The sequence below is a fragment of the Calliphora vicina genome, chromosome 2 (assembly GCF_958450345.1).
Source record: "Calliphora vicina chromosome 2, idCalVici1.1, whole genome shotgun sequence".
Classification (NCBI taxonomy): Eukaryota; Metazoa; Arthropoda; class Insecta; order Diptera; family Calliphoridae; genus Calliphora; species Calliphora vicina.
In genome coordinates this window covers 129416024-129441856 of record NC_088781.1, presented here as the reverse complement: position 1 = coordinate 129441856, position 25833 = coordinate 129416024, and the positions used below count along the sequence as shown (strand labels likewise).

The 25833-nt window shown below is 24.3% G+C and overlaps 1 protein-coding gene across 2 annotated transcripts in view; it reads right to left on the bottom strand.

Moving 5' to 3' along the window:
- Nucleotides 1-25833, bottom strand: part of CenG1A (Centaurin-gamma-1A) — a 357592-nt gene that overhangs the window by 15979 nt on the left and 315780 nt on the right. For both annotated transcript variants that reach the window (XM_065501544.1, XM_065501545.1), the window contains one exon: nt 3040-3272. In XM_065501544.1, coding sequence (XP_065357616.1) covers nt 3040-3272 — 233 coding nt within the window. The remainder of the gene's footprint in view (nt 1-3039; nt 3273-25833) is intronic.

Below are 25833 nucleotides of genomic sequence, written 5' to 3'. Positions count from 1 at the left end.
AATCCAAGAGATACTTAAAAATATTGGCTACTTTACCACAAACAAATCATTCAAGCTTAAGATTGAAATAACAAAATTTGGTATTTTGAATTCGAAATGACATAAAATGAGAACCAAATCTTATTTTGTTACACAAAATGAAGCAATTACAATTCAAATTATTAAAAAATTAACAAAAAACTATATTCAAGCTTAGGCTTGAAAGAAAAAAAATTAAAAATGTTGCTTCATTTGCAAACTTGTAAGTTAAAATGAATGCACAAACAAAATTATTTAAAAATTTAGAAACTAAATTAAGTCAAGCTTATGCTTGAACAGACAATAATTCAAAGTTATAAATAAAAGTCAAATAAAATATTAAAAAATGAATGCTAATATGTTACTTAATGAAATAAAACAAAAAGACATATAAAAAGAACTAAAATCCTCAAAAAGAAATACTCAAGCACATGCTTGTAGTCACCAAAAGCCTATGATTTAAGTAAAAAAGCTATTAAAAGTGTTTATTTGCAATATTAATATAGGAACAAATTGAAATTTAAGGGATATGGAAAACAAATCTATTCAAGCTCAAGCTTGAAATGAGTTTTAAATGTGAAAAATCAAATTAAATAAGTAAAAACAACTTAAAGTAGCGATAATTTGCTATATTCTGTGCAAAACATAACTTAAAGCTGTAAAATAAGCAAAAAATTATCTTTTCAAGCTTGAAAAAATAAAAAAATGCTGTTCAGACTTATGCTTGAAGCTAGTTTATCGAGCCTGTAGAAATATTATTACAGCAGGATAATCATAATATAATGAAATTTAAAAACTTATAATAAAATCACGACACAGAACCATTTGAAATGGCTCAAGCATATGCTTGAAATATTTAAATCAAATATTTAGCATTTGTTAAATGTTTAAATTAACTTTCAAATGTAATCAAAGTTGTAATTAATATTAAAACATAAAGCAAAATATAAAATAAACTACTTTGACTAGTCCAAGCATAAGCTTGAAGTAATTAAAACCTACAAAAATTTATTTAAAAACATGCTAAATATTATGTCTAATATTAAAATATAATAAAAAATGAAGAATTAATTAAATATACAATAATTAGTACATCAAGCATAAGCTTGAGGAAATTTAATTTAAGAAATGTAAAGAACAATTACACAAAATTTAGTAGAATATTAAATTGTTGCATTAATGTATTAAAAAAAACTTGATAAAGTATCTAAAAACGATTTTGCAGTAACAGCAAGTTTATGCTTGAAGAGTTAAATTTTATGAAAATGGTGCAAAACTTTTAGAAAACTTATTTATATAAATAAAATTAAGATTATAATAAAATATCAGCAATAAAATTCATACAATGTAAAGACTTTTTATATTCAAGCTTAAGCTTGAACAGAAATTTATTTGTTTAAAGCAGTTAAATCTCAACAAAAACTGAAATTTAGTTAAAAAGAAGAGTATTTCTTAACATTTAAAATACACATGCAGATAAACTGTTCAATTTTTAAACAATAATGCCTTTTAATCTTTTGTTTCAAATTTGTTTCAAGCTTGAACATACACCCAATTTTTTAATTTTTTAAATGAATTTAACAAAACCATTTTTTACAAACTGTTAAATTTTTTTTATGAATTAAATGTATTAAGGTTAAAAACAATAAATCTGCATAAATAAACCTTGTAAATCGTATTAATTTTTATCAATTCAAATGCTAATTACTTGTTTATTATTTAGTAATTAATAAAAAACAATTTATAACTATGTTTTCACAATATAACTGATAATTTTAAACACATGACAAACGATTTGTTATGCATCGTAAATATTGCAGAAATAGTTGAACGACACACAAATTCCAGGGTAAAAATTAAATAATACAATAAAAAATATGCAAATTTAAAAGCACTTTTTTGTAAACTACAAAACAATTTGCATATAGTTAGGCTTTTTTGAAAAAAAAAAAAAAAACAATAAAACAAATTAACATATGAAAGCACTTTAAATATGATAAAAAAAATAAATAAAAGAAAGCCATGAGTTGGGTGGAAAGTTAGGTTAGAGAAAGGAGTAAACTAATAGGGGTTGTTAAACACAATAAACATATTGATAAAATGCATATTAAATATTTATTAAACACACATGAAAACCAATATTCTATATATAAACTCAAACCCCTATGCTATGCTTTAATATTAAACAGCCATTTTAAGCCTTAAAGTATGCTAAATTTATGGTGAATAGTATGAAACACACAAATGTTAATGTGTTACCATTAACATGAATTTCGTTTGTTTCAGCCAGGAGTAAACCAGGCATTTTATGACTTTTGGGTTTACTAGCTTCACCTGTGTTAAGTGTGTAGGGTCATTCAACTAATGTGTTTTTGGTGGGAGTCAGTGTTACTCGAGGGACTCCCAAAACCACTTTAAGCTTAAGAAAAACAGTTTATTTTAATGGTTTACCATAAATTAAACAGTATACTTTTAGGTGCTTTCACTAAGCTAAGAAATGGCGCATAAAGTTACCTAGCGTGCTTTTAGGCAAAATGTTAAGAAAAAAACCTGACAAAAAACAATTAAGAAAACAACAAAAAATAACTATAAACAAAGAAAACTAAAACCTTAAAGTAATTTATATGTCTACATATAATAAAATATTAACAAAAGAAAAAAAAGAGACCCAAAACAAAATATGTTAATAATAAATTATGTTAAGATAATTATAACAATAACATACAATACAGTATAATGTATATAATTTGTTTAAAAGTTTTTTTTTTCGTTTTTTGTTTTATTTCAAAAAGCTAAAGATTAAATGCAATCACATTAAATCAAGGTCGCGTAAATTTTGTAAAAACTATGACTAAAAAAGGAAATGACGCAAAACTAAATAATAAGTTTCTTTCACAAACAAATTGTAACCAAATCTATACGTTCACGCTTCATTAATTTTATAAATGTTAAAAAAGCAATTAGTTTTTCATTTACAAAATGAATATTAAATTACATTTTAATTATAATTTGTTTACAAACCTGCATTTCTGGAGCACCTCCTTCATCTCTGATTAGTAGTAAATAACTTTGGCCATCTATGAATACTTCTTTTTTGAATCTACCACCTTCGGGTGATTCTTCTTGCATATAGGAACCCGTCAGATAACGATGTACCAATGCCGATTTGCCGGAGTTCAAGGAGCCAACAATGCCCAAACGTAAATCTGGCACAGAGCGTGATATCGTCCATTCTTGACTATTTACAAAGGAATCTGGAAGAGATAAATAAACAAATATTTGGAAATTAGTATATTTAAAGCATTTTTATTATTTTTTTATTATGAAAATTTAAAAGTTTTAACATATAAAAGCTTTAAGTTGAAGTAAAATTAAGCATAAATCTTTTGATTTATTTGACCTTTAATAATATTCATTAAAGTTTATTTAATTTTCAATAAAACATCTATAAAAAGCTTTAGGTTTTAATGAAACTTTAAAAGTTTAATACAATATGCTATGATTATGCTAAATTTTTATACAAATTTATAAAAGCTTTAAGCTTAAGTCACATTTAATCTATAGCTTTTAATATTTAATTGAATTTAATAAAATTACATGTAATTTGTAATGAAAATGTGTGAAAGCTTTAAGTTTCAGAAAGCTTTTACTTAACACTTTTAAGCTTTAATTGTGTTAATGAAAAATAGATGCAAGTTTTAATAAAAATTTATAAAAAATTTGAGTTTTTAAATAGCTTTAGGTTACTTTAGAGCTTTAATTGTATTTACTACTATTAATACTTATTTTTTATAAAAAATGCCTGAAAGCTTTAAGTTAAAGAAAGCTTTACTCTTAAGTTTTTTTTAATGTTTATAAAAAGTTGTAAAAGCTTTTACATAAAAAAGCTTTCAATGAACATAAATTATGTTTTTTTATTAGTGGTAAATAAAAGCTTTAAGTTAAGAAAAGCTTTTTTTTTAATTTGTATAAAAAGTTGTAAAAGCTTTTACTTAAACAAGTTTTCAATGAACTTAAATTATGTTTTTTTATTAGTGGTAAATCAAAATTGCCTATTTCATTTGAATTTTCCAAATTTTCCAAAAAAAGTTTCAACTAATTATTTTAATTTCTTTCATTTTAAACAAATCAACTTCATTATTATCTTACGCTAAAAATTGTCATAATTTTTTTCTCATGCTGTTTCTTTCAATGTTTACTTTTTCATTTCTGCTCTTTTTCTTCCACTGCTTATTTGACAAGACAGCTACTATGAACTGTCAACTGTCAAAAACATATTGCCAGTATAACATTACAGCACAGCCCAGCAGTTTGCAACAAAAAAAGCTTACACATGTTATATAAGCTTTAACAATGAAAAAAACCCAACTGCAACAATTGCTAAAAAAATTAAATAAAAACAAAAACATTTGTCTGAAAGACACACATGAAAAGCACTGGGTGGCCATCAAGATTTTTGTCTGTTTGCAAACTGGCATAACAGCCGCCGCCTCAGCCAAAAAAGGAGGCAACCAGGCAACACAAAAACAACATTTATTTAAGATTTCAATGGATTTTCGATTTATTTTGTTAAAGCACTTGAGCAAGCAAAAAAACCAAAATAATATAGAATTGAAGGTTGCTGCATCATGACAATTGTCAAAAAGTAGCTGTATAAATGTTCCAAAACCAAAACAAACAAAAAAAAAAAGAGAGAAATACAAATAAACTGGTTGCCAGACATTTAAACATTGAAGTCCTTTTTGTATTTGTAAACTAACTTCCTTAAAAAGGAATTGAATACGTAATTAGCTGTGACAAAAAAGAAACACACAAAACAAAACCCAACCATACCTTAAAGGCAAATTGCCAACTATTATCTGTAAAATAACCCAACCAACAACCAAGCAATCTTTTAAAAAAGACAGCAGAAGGTTGATTTTGAAAGAAAAACTGGTTGGTTTTTGTTCTGCCAAATGCCAAACTCTTATATAACAATTATAAAATGTATGCAAGTCATGAAAGAGACAAGTTTACAATGTTAATGGTCAGTCAGTATGAATTTCAGAATTTTTGATTGACATTTGAAGACATTGTCATGTTAATTCCCAACAATGTGCTCTCTTTTGTATTTATTTCTCAAAACTTAGAGACATATAAGGGGAATTTAAAATGGTTAATGAGTATTTAATCATTTTTAGCTTTTTGCAATATGAAAAATATGCTTGAACACTTGGTTAATAATAATTTGAAGCAACATGTGAGTGAGTAAAAAATAAAATACCTAAATAATTTTAAGCAAAATAAAAATATAAGAAAAAGTATCAATATGTTAAAAACTTAAAACATATGTTTTTTGTTCAATATTTGTTTTTGAATGAATCATTTTTTGAAAAACCTCCCACATTGAAAAGTATATTCTGTTTAAATTTATAAGCGTGCCTAGTTTAATTTCCCATTTAAGGTATCAGCCATTACAGCCAGTATTTCAATAGTTTTAAATTTCATTTATACTCTTCATTATTTGAGTTCAATGCCATTCTATGTTAAATCATTTATTATAGCTTCAAGAATAATAGTTTTTTTTTTTTTTTGCTTATTTAACAAATTTAATTGTTAATTACTTTGTTTGCTGCTTTTAAGTTTATGTGGGTTAAACTAGTTTGTTAATTCTTTTATTTTTATTTTAATCTTTTTAGAATACTAACAAATTTAACAAATTCTTTATGTTTTTAAGTTCACAAATAAGGTAAATGCTAATTAAATTAGATTTATAAGGTTTACTGGGTTGTTGTTTTGACTAAAGACAACATTAAAATTTGTTGCAATTTAAATAAATTTAGTAAAATAGTCATATAAATTTAAGTTAAAGTGATAAAAATCTGTAATTTATTTGTTATATACAAAACTAATCAATACAAAAAGAAATATCAAATGTTATATGGAAATTAAAGCAAGGTTATAGAATTGAATAGACAAGACGAAATAAAGCTTTTTAGCTTTAAAAGCTACTATATTTTAAGAAAATTTTTTAAGTTTTGTGTAAAAGTTTTAAGTTTTCTCAATATCTGATTATTGTTTTTTTTGTAACGATAAACCTTCAATTAACATTTTTTTCACGATAAAAAATAACCGGAGCTTGAGAAAATGGGGGTAAAAGGTTTAAATACAAAACCTATGAAATATATAAAAGCTTTAAGCTTAAGCAAGCCTAATTCAAAAATCTCTCAAATTTAAATAGCTTTAAAAAAAAATTATATTTATTTTTTGTATAAATTTATAAACTTTAAATTTAAGAAAGCTTAAATCTAAAGCTTTTAAGTTTTTGTAGTATATATAAATTAAGCGCAATCTTTATCAAAGGAATTATAAAATCTTATAGTTCCAACAACTTTGAACTCTAATAACTTTAACTAAAATTATATTTAAATATTTTTATAAAAAATCATAAAAGCTTTTAAATTTAAAAAATTTAGTCTAAAGCTTTTGCAGTTTAATAATAGTTACTAAAAGTATATTTAATTTTATATAAAAATTTATAAAAGCTTTATGTTTAAGAAAGCTCTATCGTAAAGCTTTAGCATTAAAATGTTATTTACTTAAATTATATGAAATGTTTTATATTAAAATTCGTAAAAGCTTTAATTTTCAGAAAGCTTTAAAATAAAGCTTTTGCGTTTAAATGCGATTTACTAAAATTACATGCGATTTTTTATATAAAAATTCATGAAAGCTTTTGTTTTACGAAAACTTTAAGCAAAAGCTTTTGTGTTAAAAAAAAAATCTGTAAAATTGTAAAAAATACAAAAATGTTTAAAAGCTTTAAGTTTAAAAAAGCTTTAGCTAAACTTTTTAAACTTTAATACAATTTATTACATTTTTTAAAAGCATATGCCAAAAGCTTTCGCCATAAAAGGTGTAAATTTGGTCAACTCCAACCAAAAACTTTGGAGCTTTATTAGATTTCACAAAAAATATAGCTAATTCTCTAGAACTTTTATAAAAGCTCTAAGTTTACAACATAAATATACTAGGTTTTTATTGAAATTATATAATTTCATAATAATTTAGGATAATATCGAGTATTAGCTTAAAGCTTTTAAGTTCTTAAGGTAATTATTAATAATTCTATTAATTTTCGTCCTAAATTTTTCTATACCTAAGCTTTTGACTTTTAATTTAAATTTTGTATAATTTTTTTGAAAATAAGGTATTAAAGTTTTTAATTTTACCAAGCTTTAGCCAAAAGCTTTTGAGCTTGAATAAAATTCAGTCAAATTATATTTAGTTCTAATAAAATTGAATAAAAGCGTTGAGTTTAATAAATGGTATTTTTTTTATAAAATCGTTAAAAAAGCTTAGTAAAGTTTTGGACCAAAGCTTTTATTGAAAATATAAACATTTTCAGCTTCTCCAAATTAAATGTAAATTTTTGATTTTAAAATTCAGAAATCTCATAGTCAAAAGCTTTGAGTTTAAGCTTTAAAACTTTAAAAGCCTATATAAATAATTTTAGAAATAAATTTAAATACATCTAAACATGACCTTCAAATGATATATAGAAAAAAAATTTCAAAATTAGAAATTATTTAAAAAAGTGTCAGTAAGAGAGAGACATTCAGGTAAGTAACATCTTTGTTTGATTTATTCCCATTAACAATTCAATGAACCTTATTTTTAGTTATTGGCACTTTATCGCAAAGACAACCTAAAACAAACTACATACTTGACCCCTTTTCAAATATCAACTAATGATTACATGTGTTAGGCTTTAATTTTTTTTTTGGGGTTTGTTTGTCTAACGATAAACCAGTTTCGATTAGATCGGTTTTTTCCTTTAAGTAAATAAATTAAATTGAATGTGACAAAGTTTAACCAACAAAGGTATTGTGTCTTAGGAAAACAATATAACCCTTTTCTTCTTATGCAACTAATTAATTTTTCCTGAAGAATAAGAAAATGCACACATTGCAGTTGGCGGAAGGAAAAAAGAAAAACCTTGTTTGCATACGTAATGAAGAGGTTTTCCCGCATGTAGAAAAACAAAACACCCAGTGTCAAATTAAAAAAAAATAATGAGCAACAACCACACAGTATTTTATATTGAAGGAAAATTTTCAAATATAGATTAAAATGTTAAGAAAATCTTTAGTAAAGTTTTTTTTTTTAAAAAAGGTGTTTGAATTTTATGTATTTAAATGGAACGTTTACACCTCATTTGTTGAGACATTTTTACATAAATTATAGAAATGTTTAGTTTCAAATAAATTGTTAATGGTTTTGGGAAATGTTTTCTTTTATTTGTGTTTTGTAGGGAAAAAGAAATGAACAATAAGATTAATGTAGTGTTTAACTTTTGGTAATTTGTAAGGCTTAATTTGGTGGGATTTAAAGAAATTTGATTGATTTTAAAAGAAAATCTTACAATATGAAAAGAAATTATATTTCCAATATAGCTTTAATATAAAGATTTACCACCATTTTTATATTCTCTAATGTTTTTTAAACAATTTTGTTTACAAAAGGGCGTGGCATACACTGTTTTTAATTTGCTGTTATTTGATTAGCTTACACTCTTTGACTCTCTTGTTTTTCTCTGTATTAGCGAACTGTTACTATAAAAAGTAGAGCCTACCTTAAGGCTGTTGTTTTCTTTTATATACAAATTCCTTAAAGTTCTCCTTTGTTCCTTAAAGTTTTTTATAGTATTTTAATTGAAATTTAGTTTTATTTTGTTTTCTAAATAACCAGTAAAACTTGTTGAATGTCTTATTCTTTAAAACGCAATACATAAATAACAAAAACTCACTAAGAATAACACATTGACCATATCATTCCTTTAGCTTTTCTGTTTCAAAAAATGACCCCTTTTTTTCTCTTCAAGATTTATAGAGATTTATATCCTTGAATTTGTTTAGCACAAACACATTTTTTATGATGTTTTAACATCGCTTAATACAGTAATTTTCACGTGTCCTTTCTTCCTTCTTACAAAATTTTGTTTCAAAATGGTCAGTTTTCTTGGCATTTTTATTTCAACCCTTTTCTTTAAAGCGTAAAACCATTAGGCCATCCTTTTTATTTTGCAGATCTTTTTTGAAAGGAGTGAGTAAATTTGTATTTTATTGTTATTTTAGAAAACATTTATATACAAGTATGTTTAAGTGGCGGTCTTATATGAAATTGATAGCACATTTATTAGGTTTATTTTATGTTTTTGTTTAAAAAAAAAAACAAGTTTCTTTTGTTAAAAAATTTAAAAGAAACAAAAAACAACTGATCTAATTTTATTTATTTTTACTACTCTATTATATAGTAATTTGTTATGGTTTTTCTTTTGCCAGAGGGGTTTCCTTGAACGCCTTTTTCTAAAGTTTATTTTCAAAAGTTGTTAGATTTGTTTGGAAACAGGTTTGTTTTCACTTAAAATATTTAAGTGATAATTAGTAATAGCTATTATTAAGCAAATTCAGATTTACTATCATCTTAAGAAACGGTTTATAGCCAGGGAGTAAAGTACCTATATCAAGATATAATATTTGTTATTAACTCAAATAATTCAATATTTGTCGATCAATAAGTCCTTAAGATTTAGCAGCAACTTTAGAACATTCGTTCTTATCTTATACGAAATTGATCACTCAATGGGGTACATACGCCAGGGGATTAAGTACAAGCATCAATAAATAACATTGGCGAATGACAAATACAACTGAAAAAACAACTAAAAGTATTTCTACTTTATTTTTATTGGTGGTACCTTTTAAGGTAATTTTAAATAAAGTACCATTTCAAATATATTACCATTTTAAATAAGTGCCATTTTAAATGAGGTACCACTTTAAATAAAGTACCATTTTAAATAAAGTACCATTTTATAAAAATTACCATTTAAAATTCAATGTTATTCTTTTATTTTGCTTTATTATATGAATCTTGGCTCATAACAGTTTTAAATTCAAACATTTTTTTTTTCAAATTAATTTTTTCTGTCCCAACTTCCTGCCTTAGCTTTGTTTTCCATATCCTGCTAATTTCTTTTCCAAAAAATCTACATTTCCGTTTGTTTTCTTTTAGCTTAACCCAATTTCTCCATTTAAACTCTGTTATATTTCTATTTACTTTTTAACATTTATCTATTTATTACTCTTTTGTATTTAATAATTTCATTTAATTTTCAAAAACACCCCTTGTGCCTTTTTTTCTTTACCAATTTCTGATAAGAAATATTTCTTTTGAATAGCTATTCAATAACATTTTTTATTTGTATTCCTAAAGGAAATATAATTTATAAATTACTTTTTGATTGCCTACATTTTTTACTACAAACATACACTGCAAGGTCTGTAATAAATTATGAAATATTTATTGATTATTGCTACTTCCCACCCTTGGCTGTAAGAGTGTGTGTGTAAGTTAACGGTGCTTAGCATATGTTGTTGTTGGAAATTAAGTGCAACGCTGGGGTGGTCTTATTGTTAAATAATTTTGCTAGATTTTTGAAATAAAATCACCTGTCTGTTTTTTTAAGGCCGCTAGCTAGTTTAAGTTAATATTAAATTATGATAATATTAAAACATAGCAGATGTTAACAAATAATTAGAAATAAACATTTTGGAGGAAAATTAAAACCAAATTTTTAAACTTTTAATAAAATATTAAAATGAAATATATAATTTTTATAGTTTAAAAATTTCAACTAATTTTAACATCTAAATCTTACTTTTAAACTAGTATCTTAAAATTTGAATGATTTTTTTTTAGAGATTATTTTTTAAAGATAAGAAATTTTTTGGCTTAACTAACTTTATGTTAAATAATCTTTACCAATCTCCTCTTTATGTTTATCTCTTAAATCCCTGCTATTTAATTATTTAAAAATTTCTGTTGTTTTCACCCAAAAAAAATTGGCATCTGCCTGGTTTTGTTAAATCCTCTAACAAAAACTCATTTTTACTCACCCCTATTAAAAACCGATTTAATAAACATTTTACTTTCAAAAGAACATGAACTGAAAATCCTCAAAAAAAAATGTATATTAAACATGAAACTATTTTTTCTGCTCAAATTATGAGAGTGCGTTAATTGTTTTTTTGATTACCATGAACTATGTAACACAATTTTCTACTGTTTTTAATAATAATTTTCATAGTTATTACAGTTTTTCGGTCATGGTTTTTAGTGAGGCAAAAAATACGCAAAAATTTATTAAAATTTTTCATATAGTAAAAGAGCAGCGGGAACATATGTCGAGCGGTGTAAAAAAAACAAGCGAAATTATTTTACAATCAAGAAATTTATAAACATGTGTTACAGGCATTTTTTTTGTCAAAAAAATACACTTTATTAAAAAGTAAAAAAAAATCTGGTCCCAGGGGGAAGCATAAAACTAGTTACTCAACTGGTTACTGGGTGTTAGGCAGTGGTTTTGTTTATAACGCTTTATATGAAGTGGACCTGCAATTTTACCATTTAAATACATGTTCACTACTAAAAAAAATATCTTAAATGGCTCTTTTTATGGTGGGTTTTATTAAACTCCTGTTAAACTAATATTCTTGACTTCCGTTTATACAAAATTTATATCTTCTGTTTAACCAAAGATTACCTTAATAATTGAGTAATAAGTAATTTCGTTTAACTGAAGTTTTCAATAATAACTTATTGCTAATTTGAGCTTTCAAAGCTGTCACTAATTACAATAGTTAAACTTAATCCTAAAGCTTTAACTGCCCCTTAATCATATGTAAGTTTATAGTTAATGAGAATTGCAAAAACTACAGCATAATATTTAATACATTCGCTTCTAATAGTCTCAAAACTTTTATAGTAAATGGAGTCCTAAAAAATTATTGCATTTTAACTTAAACCAGTTAATAGCTCTCTCTCTCACAAACCTGATACTATTTATTAAGTTAATTATTACAAAACTTAAATATGACCTTTTTATATTATCGTTTATCGCTCTCTCTTATCATTTTTAACAAAAATACCTAACCTATTTATATGTATTTCATGAAACGTATAAAATTAATCTTTGGTTAACCATAACTTAATCACATAATCTACCACAGGCTTATGCTAACAACATCTTGCTCATTAAACTAACCTACTCTCTTTTACTGGGCTCTAAACCCTTAATCTAACCTTCAGTTAAAAACATTTTTTATTACACTTCCTTAAATCATTGTGAATGTGAAGCCTTCAACACCTTGCTCATTAAATTGTTTTTATTACCCTGACATTTATATGTTTGTCATACTTCTTAAAAATATTCTAAAATTACCGCCAGAATTTGAAAGAAAGAGCGAGTGAGTGAGAGCAAGGCCATAAAATATTTATATGGCCATAAAATTGTCTGGTAATCTGTTGTATCATTTACCATTTATTTCCTCTTAAGTATTTGTTTGTCATATATAAAATTTTATTACTAAGTTTAAAGATTAGGAGCGGCTTAAAGAAGGTGTCTGTTTTTTTTGGCTACTGTATTTAGTTTTGCCAAAGACCACAAGCCAGTTATTAAAATTTATGTTCTTATTTTTGGTTATACTTTGTAGGCAGTAACATTTTTAAGGTTTTTTGATTTAGTCATTATTCTAGGGCAGGTGAGAGGAATTCGTAAATGTAAAGGAGTTAAAATTTTAGGAATAAAAGTCACAGCTGGAGGAAATTTTAAGAGTTTAAAAGAAACGAATGTGTGGTGGATATTAACCACAGTTTAAAAACTTTGCAATCATCTTCTTAAACTGTTTTTAAAACCATTCAAGGATTTACTCTTTTAATTCACAAAAGTGCTCTTTTATTGTGCCCTCATATAGCAATAAAATTTCGCTATTTCAAAATGTGATATTTAATGGCTTAAAGTCAGAAAGCTAGAAATTTTCAGATATCGACATTTTTGTAAAACAACACTTAATATATTTAATTCTTCCTTATAATAGACTAAAAAATCAGATAATGCTACATTTCATATAACCTACAGATTAGTTAAACTTCTCTTAATATCTTCGTGTTACTTTGCAATTTAACATTTCAGCTGAGTAAGTTTTATGCTACAGATTAGCTAAACTTCTATTTAACTCTTGCTTGAAATTTAGCTTTTGCTAAATATCATTCCTTTTTAAACATTTTTATAAAAATTTCCTTTTTTTATTTATTCAAATATCACTTTAACTTCAATAATTTCTTTTTAAACTCTTTTCTTTAAGGTTTTCAATTCATTTTGTATTCTTCACTCTTCATTTCTTTTAATTCCTAACTAATTTATCATTTCGTTTAACAAATTTTCACACTTTTGTAACCCATAATGGCCTTTTTGACATTTCAGCTGTCAAATTAAGTAAATTTTCTGCTCTTCTTAATCTTGCAGTCATTAATCAATATTTAATCCTTTACTTTAACAAATGCTGTTAACTGACAGTTGTCTTATTATCTGCTTAATGCACAAAGAGAGCAGTAATTAATCTTGGTTAGTTTTAGAAATGCAAATGAGTTGAGTTTTAAAATGGAGCGTGAATGGAAAAGAGATGTGTGTGGCATTGTTAAGTTCAATAATTGACCTTAAAAATTCTTAACTATTCAAACTAATGTTCTAAAGTTACAGAAATGCAAATGAGTTGTAAATGATTAGAGAGAGGTCTTTACAAGTCTCCAAATTTTTAAAACTATTAAAAATGCAGTTAATATTTTGGTGTGAATTTAAAGACGATGTACCAGCTTTTAAGAGGCAATAAGGTCAGAGGTCATGTTTAGAAAACCACAGTTTGGGCAATACGGTCGTGCTTAGAGGACTTTATATATCTCCAAATCTCTAAAAGTATACAAAAATACGCTCAATATTTTGGTCTGATGCAATTAGGTCAAAGGTCGTGTTTACATAACACTTTATTTATTAAAGCTTCCTTGAAGAGTCCCTAAAACTTTAATAAATTGAAAATAGAGTTGTAATTTTAATATAGATTTAAAGATGAATTTATTACGTTTAAATTGGTAATAAGGTCAAAGGTCATACTTTTAAGATATAAAGTTTAGAAAAATATCTATGAAATCCCAATTTCTTTAGAGATTCTAAAGAAAAATATTAATTAAACTGAAGTCTTTTCTATATTCTGAGAAAGTATGACTAGGCCAACTATTTTAGTTTAGAAGCAAACAATCTCTTAAGTGTGATGATTTCAGCAGATTTTTCAAACCCTTTCTCATGCCTATACCTTGCAAATTATCTATTTATTTAAAAAAATTTATATTTTTTTAAAAAAATAAACGCCTTCATCTTATTATTCTTCAAACTTTTCCCTCAAGCGTTGGCGTTTTTCAAATTTGTTTTAAATTTTTTTTCATGTTTCAATTCAACATTGAATATTCTACAATATTTTCTTAGGCGAGTAAAAAAGGCGCGCAATTTTGTTAAGCAAAATAAAGGTGCAGCTGTTTATTTTCAAGATTAACCAAAGTGAAAGAGCCCAGTACCAAAACACTAGCATACACTGATTTACTTTAGAGCCCATTGTTATTGCCAAAAAAAAAATAGAAGCAAAACAATAGGGGCAGAAGAAGTTGAGGAGGAAGATGGAAAGGTAGCTAGAATAACATAAACTAAAGTGTATTAAGATTACAACAAAAGCAACAAAAGATTGAGCTAAAATTCAATTATGAAAGGCAGAAAGACAGTAAATAATAGTTAGTTTAAGGGGAGAAAAGAATGGACAAAAAAAAGTATTTGAAAAATAAGAACAGATAGTAGACTAGATAAGTAAACACAAAATAGGCAGGTATATGAATTTGAAATAAAATATGGCATCACTAAACTAACCTGCAAATGTGAAATAAATTTTGAAAAATTTGAATTGTTAAGGAAACACTGAAGACCTGTTTATAAAATAAACAATAAAATTTTTGCAACTTTAAATTTAAAAACTTGGGGGTTGACTGAATAATTCGATTCGAAACAAAAGTCAATCGAATTTGTATGATTTGTACATGGAAATTCTAAAAATTCTTTCGAATGGAATTGCGAAAAAAAATAAAAATCAAAAGAGTTATGCCACTCTGAACTAAACTAAAATTAACTAAAACGTTCTTTTTTAGTGATTCAGTTAAAAGGTTGTACCATGTCTACCAAACAATTATTAACATTTCTTGATTAGTTAAACAAGGTTTAACTAAACAGCTGCTTAAATTAAATTTTGAATTTTCTAAACAAAAAATCCACTAATTACCCTTTTAAAAAATCCTACCAAAACACACAATAAATTACCCCAAAATGTTTCTGTTTTTTATATTTTCAATAATAATTGCGCACTAATTTTTATTCAAAACATGTTTTGCTTGAATAGTTTTTTTTTACATATCAGGTAGGTACTAAACAACCCATATAAATAGTACCATTTTAGTACATTGCTAGAGTTTTTATCCAAATTTAAAGTGAAGTCATCGTCATATGGATTCTTAACTTTAACAATAATAATAACATTTCATTACAAATGAGCTGCTATCAAAAAGAACGTGTGGTAATTTCAAATAGAAAATTATTGTTTCTAAACAGAAAACACGCAATAAAGAGGCGTTAACCATATATACGCAATTATTACAAAAACAAAATTAAATAAGAATAATAAAAATAATGAACATTAAGTAGGTTTTTTAGGTACTTTTTTTCCCAATAGAAAAATTGATTTTTGTTTAGATTCCTTTTTTGGTTAAATTACTAAAAAAAGAAGGTTAGAGAAAAAAATAACCCACCCTCATTAAAGGTTTATTTTTAAACAATTTGTAGGTTTTTTTGCAAAGTTATTTTGATTTTATGGCTAATTATTTTAGGCAGTTTTGTCACGAGTTAGATTTTATTTATAAATAACGAATTTAAACTAAGTATTAGTCATTAAGCGATTAGTCATTGAAAAAAGAAACTTTCAAACTTCAGTTTGCGGTTCTATACTTGCAAATCAAAATATTGAAAAAAAATCATAGAAAAATCTTTCAAATTCCAAAAAATATCACTAGTCATGGGACGAGTAAGATTTAAGCACTTATCACAAACACAACATGTTTTTTTTAAGTAACATTTTAACTAGATTTTAAATTATTTTCTAGTATTTAGTCCACTATCTTTTACATCAATTAAATGTCAGGAAAACTAGTACCATTTTCAAAACATATGTCTTTTTTCAAAAAAGTACTAAGTACTAAGTGACACCATATGATGAGTTAATAACATTATTAGTTACCCTTAAAAAGGAGTACAGCTCCAAATTAAACTAAGATTAATTACATTTTAATAACTCTATGAACAGAAAACTAATTTCAAATTTAATTGAAATAATAAAAAATCGTGTAACGTTATTTTTGGGAACAAAATAAAAAGTTCTCAGGAGAATCCTTAAACATTATTTAAAAAAAATACTAAAAAGGTGTAACAATATCGTGAAAATTTTCCCAAAAAAAAAACTCTAATTATGAAGGAGTTCAATATAAATTTTTAGAGCGTAAATTTCTCAGCTACTGAAGTTTTTTTTCTAAATGGAAGATACAGTTTTTAATGAGGGTGTATTTGAAAATGTGTAAATGTTAATAAAATCATATAATTAAAAAAATGAAATGTCATTTCTTCCTTTATTTAAAAGAGTTTAAAATTAATGATATTTTTGGAAATTGGTTTTAAAAATTGCACTTTTAAAAACTCTCACCTTTTCATTTGTTTTTATACAAAATCCTTGATTAAAAAATAAGAAAAACGGGTAAATTTGGTATCTTTATTTTCATAAATATCAATATTCTTGATTCTAACTAATAAATCTCAAAAATATTCACTAAAAATTCTATTCTGCTGGTATAAGTATCAAAGATTTGAAATAAAGTACTTTTTTAAACACAAAATTGTACTAATTTGAAATTATGGTAACTAATATTCAAAAAGGTACTACGAAATTTAAAAGCTTTTGAAAACTTTCTCATTCTATCCTGACATAAGTAAATAAAGTAGTTTTTAAAAATTTCAATCCTTGCCTTTACAATTCGTCTCAATTGCAATTTCTGACAACCTACTAATTCCAAGATGATGGCAAAAGTGTAAGAAAAACTTTATAAATATGATATTTTTAATTGGATTTATAAGCGTCGGGAAAAAATTGTGTTTCTAACCAGTTGCAGATTTACACCTTTTGATATAACTGATCTCCAAAAAGTATAAGTAGTACTATTCCAAAAACGTACTTTTTAGAAAAAGGAAACTTATGAACTAACAGTAATTTTTTGTGGTACCTTATTGAAAATGGTAATTTATTGAAAATTGTACTTTATTTAAAATGGTGCTTTTTTAAAATCTGTACTTTATTTAAAATAGTACTCTTTTGAAGTACTTTTTATAAAATGGTACTTTATATAAAATGGTACTTTGTTTAAAATGGTACTTTATTTAAAATGGTACTTTATTTAAAATGGTATTTCATTCAAAATAGATTTTATTTAAAATGGTACTTTATATAAAATGGTACTTTATTTAAAATGGTACTTTATTTAAAATGCTACTTTATTTAAAATGGTACTTTATTTAAAATGGTACTTTATTTAAAATGGTACTTTATTTAAAATTGTACTTTTTTAAAATCGGTACTTTATTACTTTTTTAAAAATGGTACTTTTTGAAATCGCTACTTTATTCCTTTTTTAAAAATGGTACATTCTAGAAATCGGTACTTTATTTAAAATGGTACTTTTTTGAAATCGGTACTTTATTTCTTACTTTTTCTTTTTTAAAAAAATACTTATTTTAAATGAAAAAGGTACTTTTTCTTTTTTGAAAAAGGTACTTTTTTCTTTTTTTAAAAATTTACTTTTTTCTTTTTTTAAAAAGTTACTTTTTTCTTTTTTGAAAAAGGAACTTTTTTCTTTTTTGAAAAGGGTACTTCTTCTTTTTTGAAAAAGGAACTTTTTTCTTTTTTGAAAAGGGTACTTCTTCTTTTTTGAAAAAGGAACTTTTTTCTTTTTTGAAAAAGGTACTTTTTTCTTTTTTGAAAAAGGTACTTTTTTCTTTTTTTGAAAAAGGTACTTTTTTCTTTTTTGAAAAAGGTACTTTTTTCTTTTTTGAAAAAGGTACTATAAAAATTGTAAAAAGGTAGATGTATTGTATAATTGAGATTTAGAAATCGTACTTTTAATCTATTAAAAGTACCAAATTATATATGTATGTATGTCGATGAATTTGAATAAATTTTAAATAATGTTCTGTCGAAAAATAGTTCTAACTTTATCAAACGTCTTATGAAGTGAGAGAATGCCTTTAATTTGAAGTTTATAAACTTCGGACAAGTTTTGAAACAGAGTGTTCAACCGAATATTAAAATGTGATAAAAACAGATGTCTAAAAAAGAAGTTTTAATTTTAATAAGTTTTTTAAATATCCTGTAAAATTAAAACATTATGTAGGTACATACTCAATTTCTAACCTTTTTAATTAGCATAACCTTACTATCTTCCTCTGCTGTCATAAAATATTGAAACCATTTTCAGTTTTATAAAATTGTCATACATATTTATGACTTCTTTTACTTTGACATTTATTTCTGAAGTGAAGACACATTTCTATCCAGTACTATATTCTTATGTACCCAAGGTCATTTGAATAACTAACTCCTTTTTCTAAATAAAATAACGTAACATTATTCCCATTTTCTAAACAACTAATTTAAAATTCAAATTTCTGATACATAATTCAAGACGACATATAAGGTAAGTAAAGTAACCCTTGTAAATTAAAAACGCATAAATATAAAATTATAAAACAACTCCTAATGTATGACATTAAATCAAACAAAAATAGCAGTCATACCTTTCCAACAAGTAAGTAACAACGCAAAAAAGGACTCATCAAAACACTTAAACTCAAAATTATTCAAATACATATTTTCTGCATCTCAATGGCACTTACGCTAATCAAATGTGTATGAAATATGAAAATTGCTATGTAAAATTATATGAATTATAAATATGATACAGTTTAAAGGATCTCTGTACAGCAAAACAAAAAAAAGGTTACTTATCCTTTTCATAAGCATCATATCATACAAAACAAAACATTTGTGATTATATTGTTGAACATTAAAGAAATCATAAAAAGAAAAACAAAAATATTTTGTAAAACATAAAGAAAACAGCAACAGAAGGGTTGGCTAAAGAAAATTACAAGGCAAATGGAAAAAATATATAAAGAATTGTGAGGATTGTGGATTTTAACCCTTTTCTTGTATTGTATGTTAAGGAAGGGTTTGTCTTTAAATCTTAAAGTTTGTTTAACAACAATAAAGTTTTTTTTTGATTTTTGTTGCTTAAGATGTTGGTTTTTTAAACATTATTTTGCTTTTTAGTTGATGAAACAAAAATAAATAAACACGCCTTTTGGTTGCTAAGTGCAGGGATCGTTGCATTTTGATTGGTTAAGGAGGGGGCAAGGATGTGTGTGTTTTTTAAAGGATTTGCCAAATATGGTGGCCATTTTAAATATTTGCAAATTTACCTGGCTGCTGATTGTTTAAATGTTATTTTAAATTAAACTTCTGTTATAAATAAGTTAACATACCTGCAAAGATAAGAAAATATTTAAGAAATTAGTAAAATTGTATACATAAAAACATACTTTTTACAAAAAGGTGATATTTTTAAAAAACTTTTGATTAATGATTAAATATTTTCGATATAAAATATTAGAAAATCTCTTTAGCTTTTTGTTAAATGTAATTACAAAATTTTTGAGAAGCTTTAAGTTCGAAAGCTTTTAATTTGAAACCTGAATTTGTTGTTAAAAAAAATACTAGATTTTTTTTTTGGTAAATCTGTGTATTATATATTAAGAAAGCTTTAATTCTGAAAGCTTTTAGGATAAAATAAAGTATTAATCATATTACAAATATTATACAGATATAACACTGGAATGTTTAGAAAGTTCTTACATTGAAAGCTTTTCGTTTGAAGTTTGAAACATAATAAAAAATTAAACTTTTTGTTAAATCTATTTAGTATATATTAAGAAAGCTTTTATTCTGAAAGCTTTTAGGCTAAAACAAAATATTAATCATATTAAAAATATATAGGTATAACAATGAAATGTTTAGTAAGCTCTAATATAGAAAGCTTTTTCTTTGAAGTTTGAAATATTATAAAAAATTATGTTATACGAGTATGTAAATATTTTTTCCAAAATATTTTATATTTTTATAATTATTTGCAAAAATTTTCTTTAAATTTATTAGTAGAGGATTAAAGCTTCCTGTTAAATGTAATAACATAAAGTTACAGAAACTCTAAGTTTGAAAGCTTTTACTTTGAAGTTTGAAATATTATAAAAAATTAACTGTCAGATATTTATTCGAAAATATTTTATATTTTTCTAATAATTTACAGAGATTTTCTTTAAATTTGTAAGTAGAGAATTAAAGCTTTCGGTTAAATTCAATAACCTAAAGTTACAGAAGCTCCAAGTTTGAAAGCTTTTACTTTGAAGTTTGAAATATAATAAAAAATTAACTATGAATAAATTTTTCGAAAATATTTTTTATTTTTCTAATTATTTGCAAAGATTTTCTTTAAATTTGTTAGTATATAGTTAAAGCTTTCGGTTAAATGCAATAACCTAAAGTTACAGAAACTCTAAGTTTGAAAGCTTTTACTCTGAAGTTTAAAATATTATAAAAAATTAACTTTCAGATATTTTTTCGAAAATATTATATATTTTTCTAAGTATTTGCAAAGATTTTCTTTAAATTTGTTAGTAGAGAATTAAAGCTTTCAGTTAAATGTAATAATATAAAGTTATAGAAGCTCTAAGTTGGAAAGCTTTTAGATTGAAAGTGGCAATATATAAAAAATGGGTATAATATAAGTACTTTAATGTTTAAGAGGTTATTTTTATTAATTAAAAATGTTCAAAAAGGTACTTTTTCAAAAAAGTACTATTTTTAAAAAGGTACTATTTTCAAAATTTTACTTTAAAAAACTTCTTTTTTAAGTATTTAAGAAGATATTTTTAAGTAATAATTTTCAAAAAAGTACTATTTTCAAAAAGGAACTTTTTTCAAAAAAGTACTATTTTCAAAAAGGTACTATTTTCAAAAAGGTACATTTTTCAAAATTATATTTTAAAAATCTACTTTTTTAAGTGAATTAAATAAACATTTCTGTATTAAGCAGAATCTAAACATAAGTTTTAGAATTTATCAAAACTTTAAATTGTTTTTTTCAGGATTTCATTTGGTCTAATTCCGTTCCTCTTAACTTTATTTTATATTTCTTTTAAAATTATGTTTCTTTCTTGCAATTTTTTTGTTAACTTTGTTTTTAAATTTTATATGTTTGTATTTGATTTCCTTTGTGTTGTTTATCTTACAAATCCCCTTCAAGTGGTTTTTTTTTTCGAAATCAAAATTTCAACATGTTTGTTTGCTTTCTGTTTCACAGTTTAAACTGATTATCTGGGTACCAATAACGACAACAACAACAAAAACAAGCAATGTGTCAGTTACCTCCTACAGGTGTCTTTTTTTTCTTGAGCAGGCAGCCAGCAGAAAAAAAATCCACAAACAAAAAAACTATCAAAAGAGACACAAATAAGATTATATAAGAAAAAAATAAAATAAATGAAAAAACCCAAACAGGAACAGGCTGTTGATAATATTAAAAAAGCAGCAACAGAGAAAAAAAAATTAAATAACTTTAACTAACAGTAGTGAAATGACCTTAAATACAAGAAGTAAAATTTTCAGCCTACTTACAGCTTTAAAGACAACAAATCTGGTTAATAAAACCCCAACCCAGCTGCCCAAACACTTTGATATTGGCTGTTGCAACAACACTCACTCAAACTCCAAAATACGTAGAAATTTTTATGAGGCAAGTTACAAGTCAATGACTTGTATCAGCAAATGGCAGTTAGTAAGGCACAGGAAATCGCAGAAGAAAGAAATGAATGACAAAGAAAACTAATATTGTAACATTTTAATAATTTACCTTAAGGTCTGTTACCTTAAACCGCTATACAAATATTTTATTAACGGTTACACCCCATACCAAATGTTTATGAAAGAAAAACAATAGAATTTTCTTTAGTTTTTCTTTGACCCTAATAATAGCGCAGCTTGTTTGAGACCATTTGAGGGGTCATAATCATAAATAAGAATTTAAATGATTTGATAATGATGGGCGATCAATAAATAAATTTCAAATTTATTTGCTATTAAATTATGATTTTAAGAACAAAAGAAAATTAAAACAAAGTAAATTAATTTAATAAAATTCTAGAAATAAAATAAAAATATTTGAGTGACTCAGGGTCTGAAGTTGAAAATAGCACAAAATTATTAAAAGCATTTAAAAAGTTAAGAATATTTGAAGTAAAAGTCGAAAATATTAGAAACTTGTTTTTTCAATTTAAGAATTTATGACTTTAATTTATTATGTCAAAACATTATGGCAAGACAAGTGACAAAAAACTGCCACATTTATTATAAACAACCATCAACAAATGGAAATTTTCATTCACAAACTGACTACCAGGAAATCTAACAAATCTCATACATTTTTATTACAAAACCTAATCTTTTTTTAAGCTTTTTAACATTTACCTTCTCTACTACTCTACTAAATGAATAATTAATTATCGATTTAGTTTAAATATACGAAGCTTTAAACAACACCTCTCATACTCACCTTTAAACTTTTTATTTCTAGAAGATCAAAACGTAATCTAAAAGTCATTGAACCAAGAAAATAAAAAAGTAGTTTCCAACAACACAGAAACCCAGTATTAAAAAGTACTCAAAGTAGTAACGTGTTTTTGAAAAACCTTAAACAAATTATACCTCAGTATCATTTCACAAAATCATACACTTTGGCATCATCATTAAGTCAATTTAATTCAACAATAAGCAATATTAATGTAAAGCTGTTTGCTGTTGTTGTTGTTAAGAGTAAAGATTATTATTTTGATATGGGAAACAACAACAACAAATCAAAGTTTAACATGTGTTGTAACACAAACTACTAATATAACATGAATTATATGTTAAACAGTTTTCAAACATAAAAAGAGCTTTTTGCTTTGTATGCCTTAAAGGCGGTTTTAAATTAAAATTATTCAAAATATTTGGCTAAAAACTAGTAAAGGGGACTGTAAGGTTTCTGTTAAGACTAATAAAGAATTGCTTATTCAGCTTTAACTAAGAAAGCTTTTAAGATGAAAAATAAATTTTTTTAAAAAAAATAGTTTTAAATAGTTTGTTCTATTTTTTTAAACAAATTAAAAGTATTTTGTTAAAAAATAGTTTGTAGAGATTTATGCTTTTATTTTACTTTAATAACAAAATGTTTAAGAAGCTCTAAGTTTGAAAGCTTTTACCTTAAAAGTGAAAATATTGCACAAAATAGGTTTTAAACACAGATTTTTTTTTAATTTTTAGTTAAATAAATATTTTTTCATAAAAAAAATTAGAAAAGCTTTCAAGCTTTTTTTAAAATGATTTAAGATATATTAAAAAAGCTTTAAGTTTGAAAGCTTTTAGTTTAAATCAAAATATTTTAAATTATAGCATAATTAAATATAATTATAACATGTTTAGAAAGCTTTAAGTTTAAAAGCTTTTTTTTAAAGATTAAAATATTATAGAAAATTATCAAATAAATATTATTTAAGAAAATGTTTTAGTTTTTTCTTATTAATAAAATATATTTTGTTAAAAATTGGTATTAGAGAATTAAGGGTTTTTGCTAAATTATTATGGAAACATTTAAGATGCTCTAAATATGAAAGCTTTTATATTAAAAGTATAAATATTTAAAAAGCAGGTATTAAACAAGGTTTTGTTTTTAAATTCTTTGTCTTCAAATAAATTTCAGATATTTTGTTCAAACTAAGTAGCACAGAATAAAAGCTTTTTATTAAAAGTTATAACTAGATATTGGGGTACCTCTAAGTTCAAAAGCTTTTAGGTTAAAAGTAGAAATAGAAAAAACAGCTATTAATCACAATATTCATTTTTTTAATAATTAAACATTTTGAATTAAAAATAGATGGAAGAGCTTTCAAGCTTTTATTTAAATCTATTTGGGACCTGTTAAGAAAGCTTTAAGTGTGAAAGCTTTTAGGCTTAAGTGAAATATATTGCATTATATTATTGCTAAATGTAATAACAATATTTTTAGAAAGCTGTTACCTAGAAAGCTTTTAATTCAAAATTAAGAATATTATAAAAATTTGAAAGTTTTTAGGCTAAAATGAAATATATTTCATTATATTATTGCTAAATGTAATAATAACATGTTTAAAAAGCTTTTACCTAGAAAGCTTTTATATGAAAACTAAGAATATTATTAACTAGTAAATAAATTCATAAATTCGTAATTTTTTTAATAAATTCAAGATATTTTGTTCAAAATAGGTAGAGGGGAATTAAAGCTTTTAGTTAAATGTAATAACAAAATATTAGGGAAGCTCTAAGTTCAAAAGCTTTTAGGTTCAACGTAGAAATATTATAAAATACTAATATTATGGAAAATTTTGTTATTTTATGAATAATAAAATATTTTTAAGCTTTTTTTAAATCTGATTGGAGACATGTTAAGAAAGCTTTTAGGCTAAAAGAAAATATATTGCATTACATCAATACTAAATATAATATTGACAAATTTTGAATGTTCTATGACTGAAAGATTTTGGTATGAATGTTTAAATATTATAATAAAATTTAGTTTATAAGTTTTATATTAAAACCCCTTTTGTAAGTTAACTTCCCCTCATTCTTAAGTTCATTTCGTTTTACTTATATTCTCCCATAATTCTATTTTAGCCTTTTTGGTTGTCATTGTTTATGGCTTAAATTTATACATTTTCCTTGAAATGTTTGCAAAAAAAAAAATAAAAACTAGCTGGTTTGCATACACAGCAAACGCAAAAAAAAGAAACACATAAAAATAAAATGTAACCTTGAACTTGTAAAATAAAAATTGTATATACATTTTGGAGGTTTTTACACACTCTATCTCTTATTTTCCCTACAAACAATATAGAATAGAAACAAATTTGAACTTTCCCAAGAACTTGTTGGGTAAAATGGAAAAAATACATACAATTGAAATAGAAAAATAGCAATTTGTTTTTATTGACAAAGTTAAGCAAATAAATTACCTAAATTCACTCAAGAAAAACAAGCTTTTTGCCGAAAAAAAAGCTTTTAAAAGAAATTTATGTGAAAATGTTCTAAGAAGATTGAAAAATTATTTTTATATTGCAATTCTAGTGAAAGGCACGTGTTTGTTAGCTAAAAGCTTTTATGTTTTTATTTTATTTTTGGCTAAAATTTAAATTGATTTTTATTCCGTTATTTTTGTATTTTATTTAAAAATTTTATTTGGCTTTTTGCCTTGTGTAAATATTTGTTTTGTTGTAATTGCAATAAATACTTTGCTAAATTGTTGAAATAGAAAACAACAGATTTTCTGTTTTCTTTTTTTTTAGTATTTTATATAAAATGTTTTTGTTTTGTTTAGCTTTTTTTACGTTTTAATTAAAAATCTCAGGCAAAAATAAACAATTTACAAAATATTTTAACAAAAGAATTAAAAAAAAATTTGTTTTTATTTTAGTTTGAACAAATGTTTTTTGTATAAACAATTGCTAAAAACTGAATTAGGCAATTGTGAACATATGTAAGGAAAACAGTTGGTGGTTTTGAATAGTTGTCATGATTTTTTATTTTTATTAGGCTATAAAGGAATGCTTTTAAGTTAATCTTTATGTAATAATGAAAAATTGCAAATTTTTACCCTCTTTAGCTTTCTTTTGTAGCAAAATTT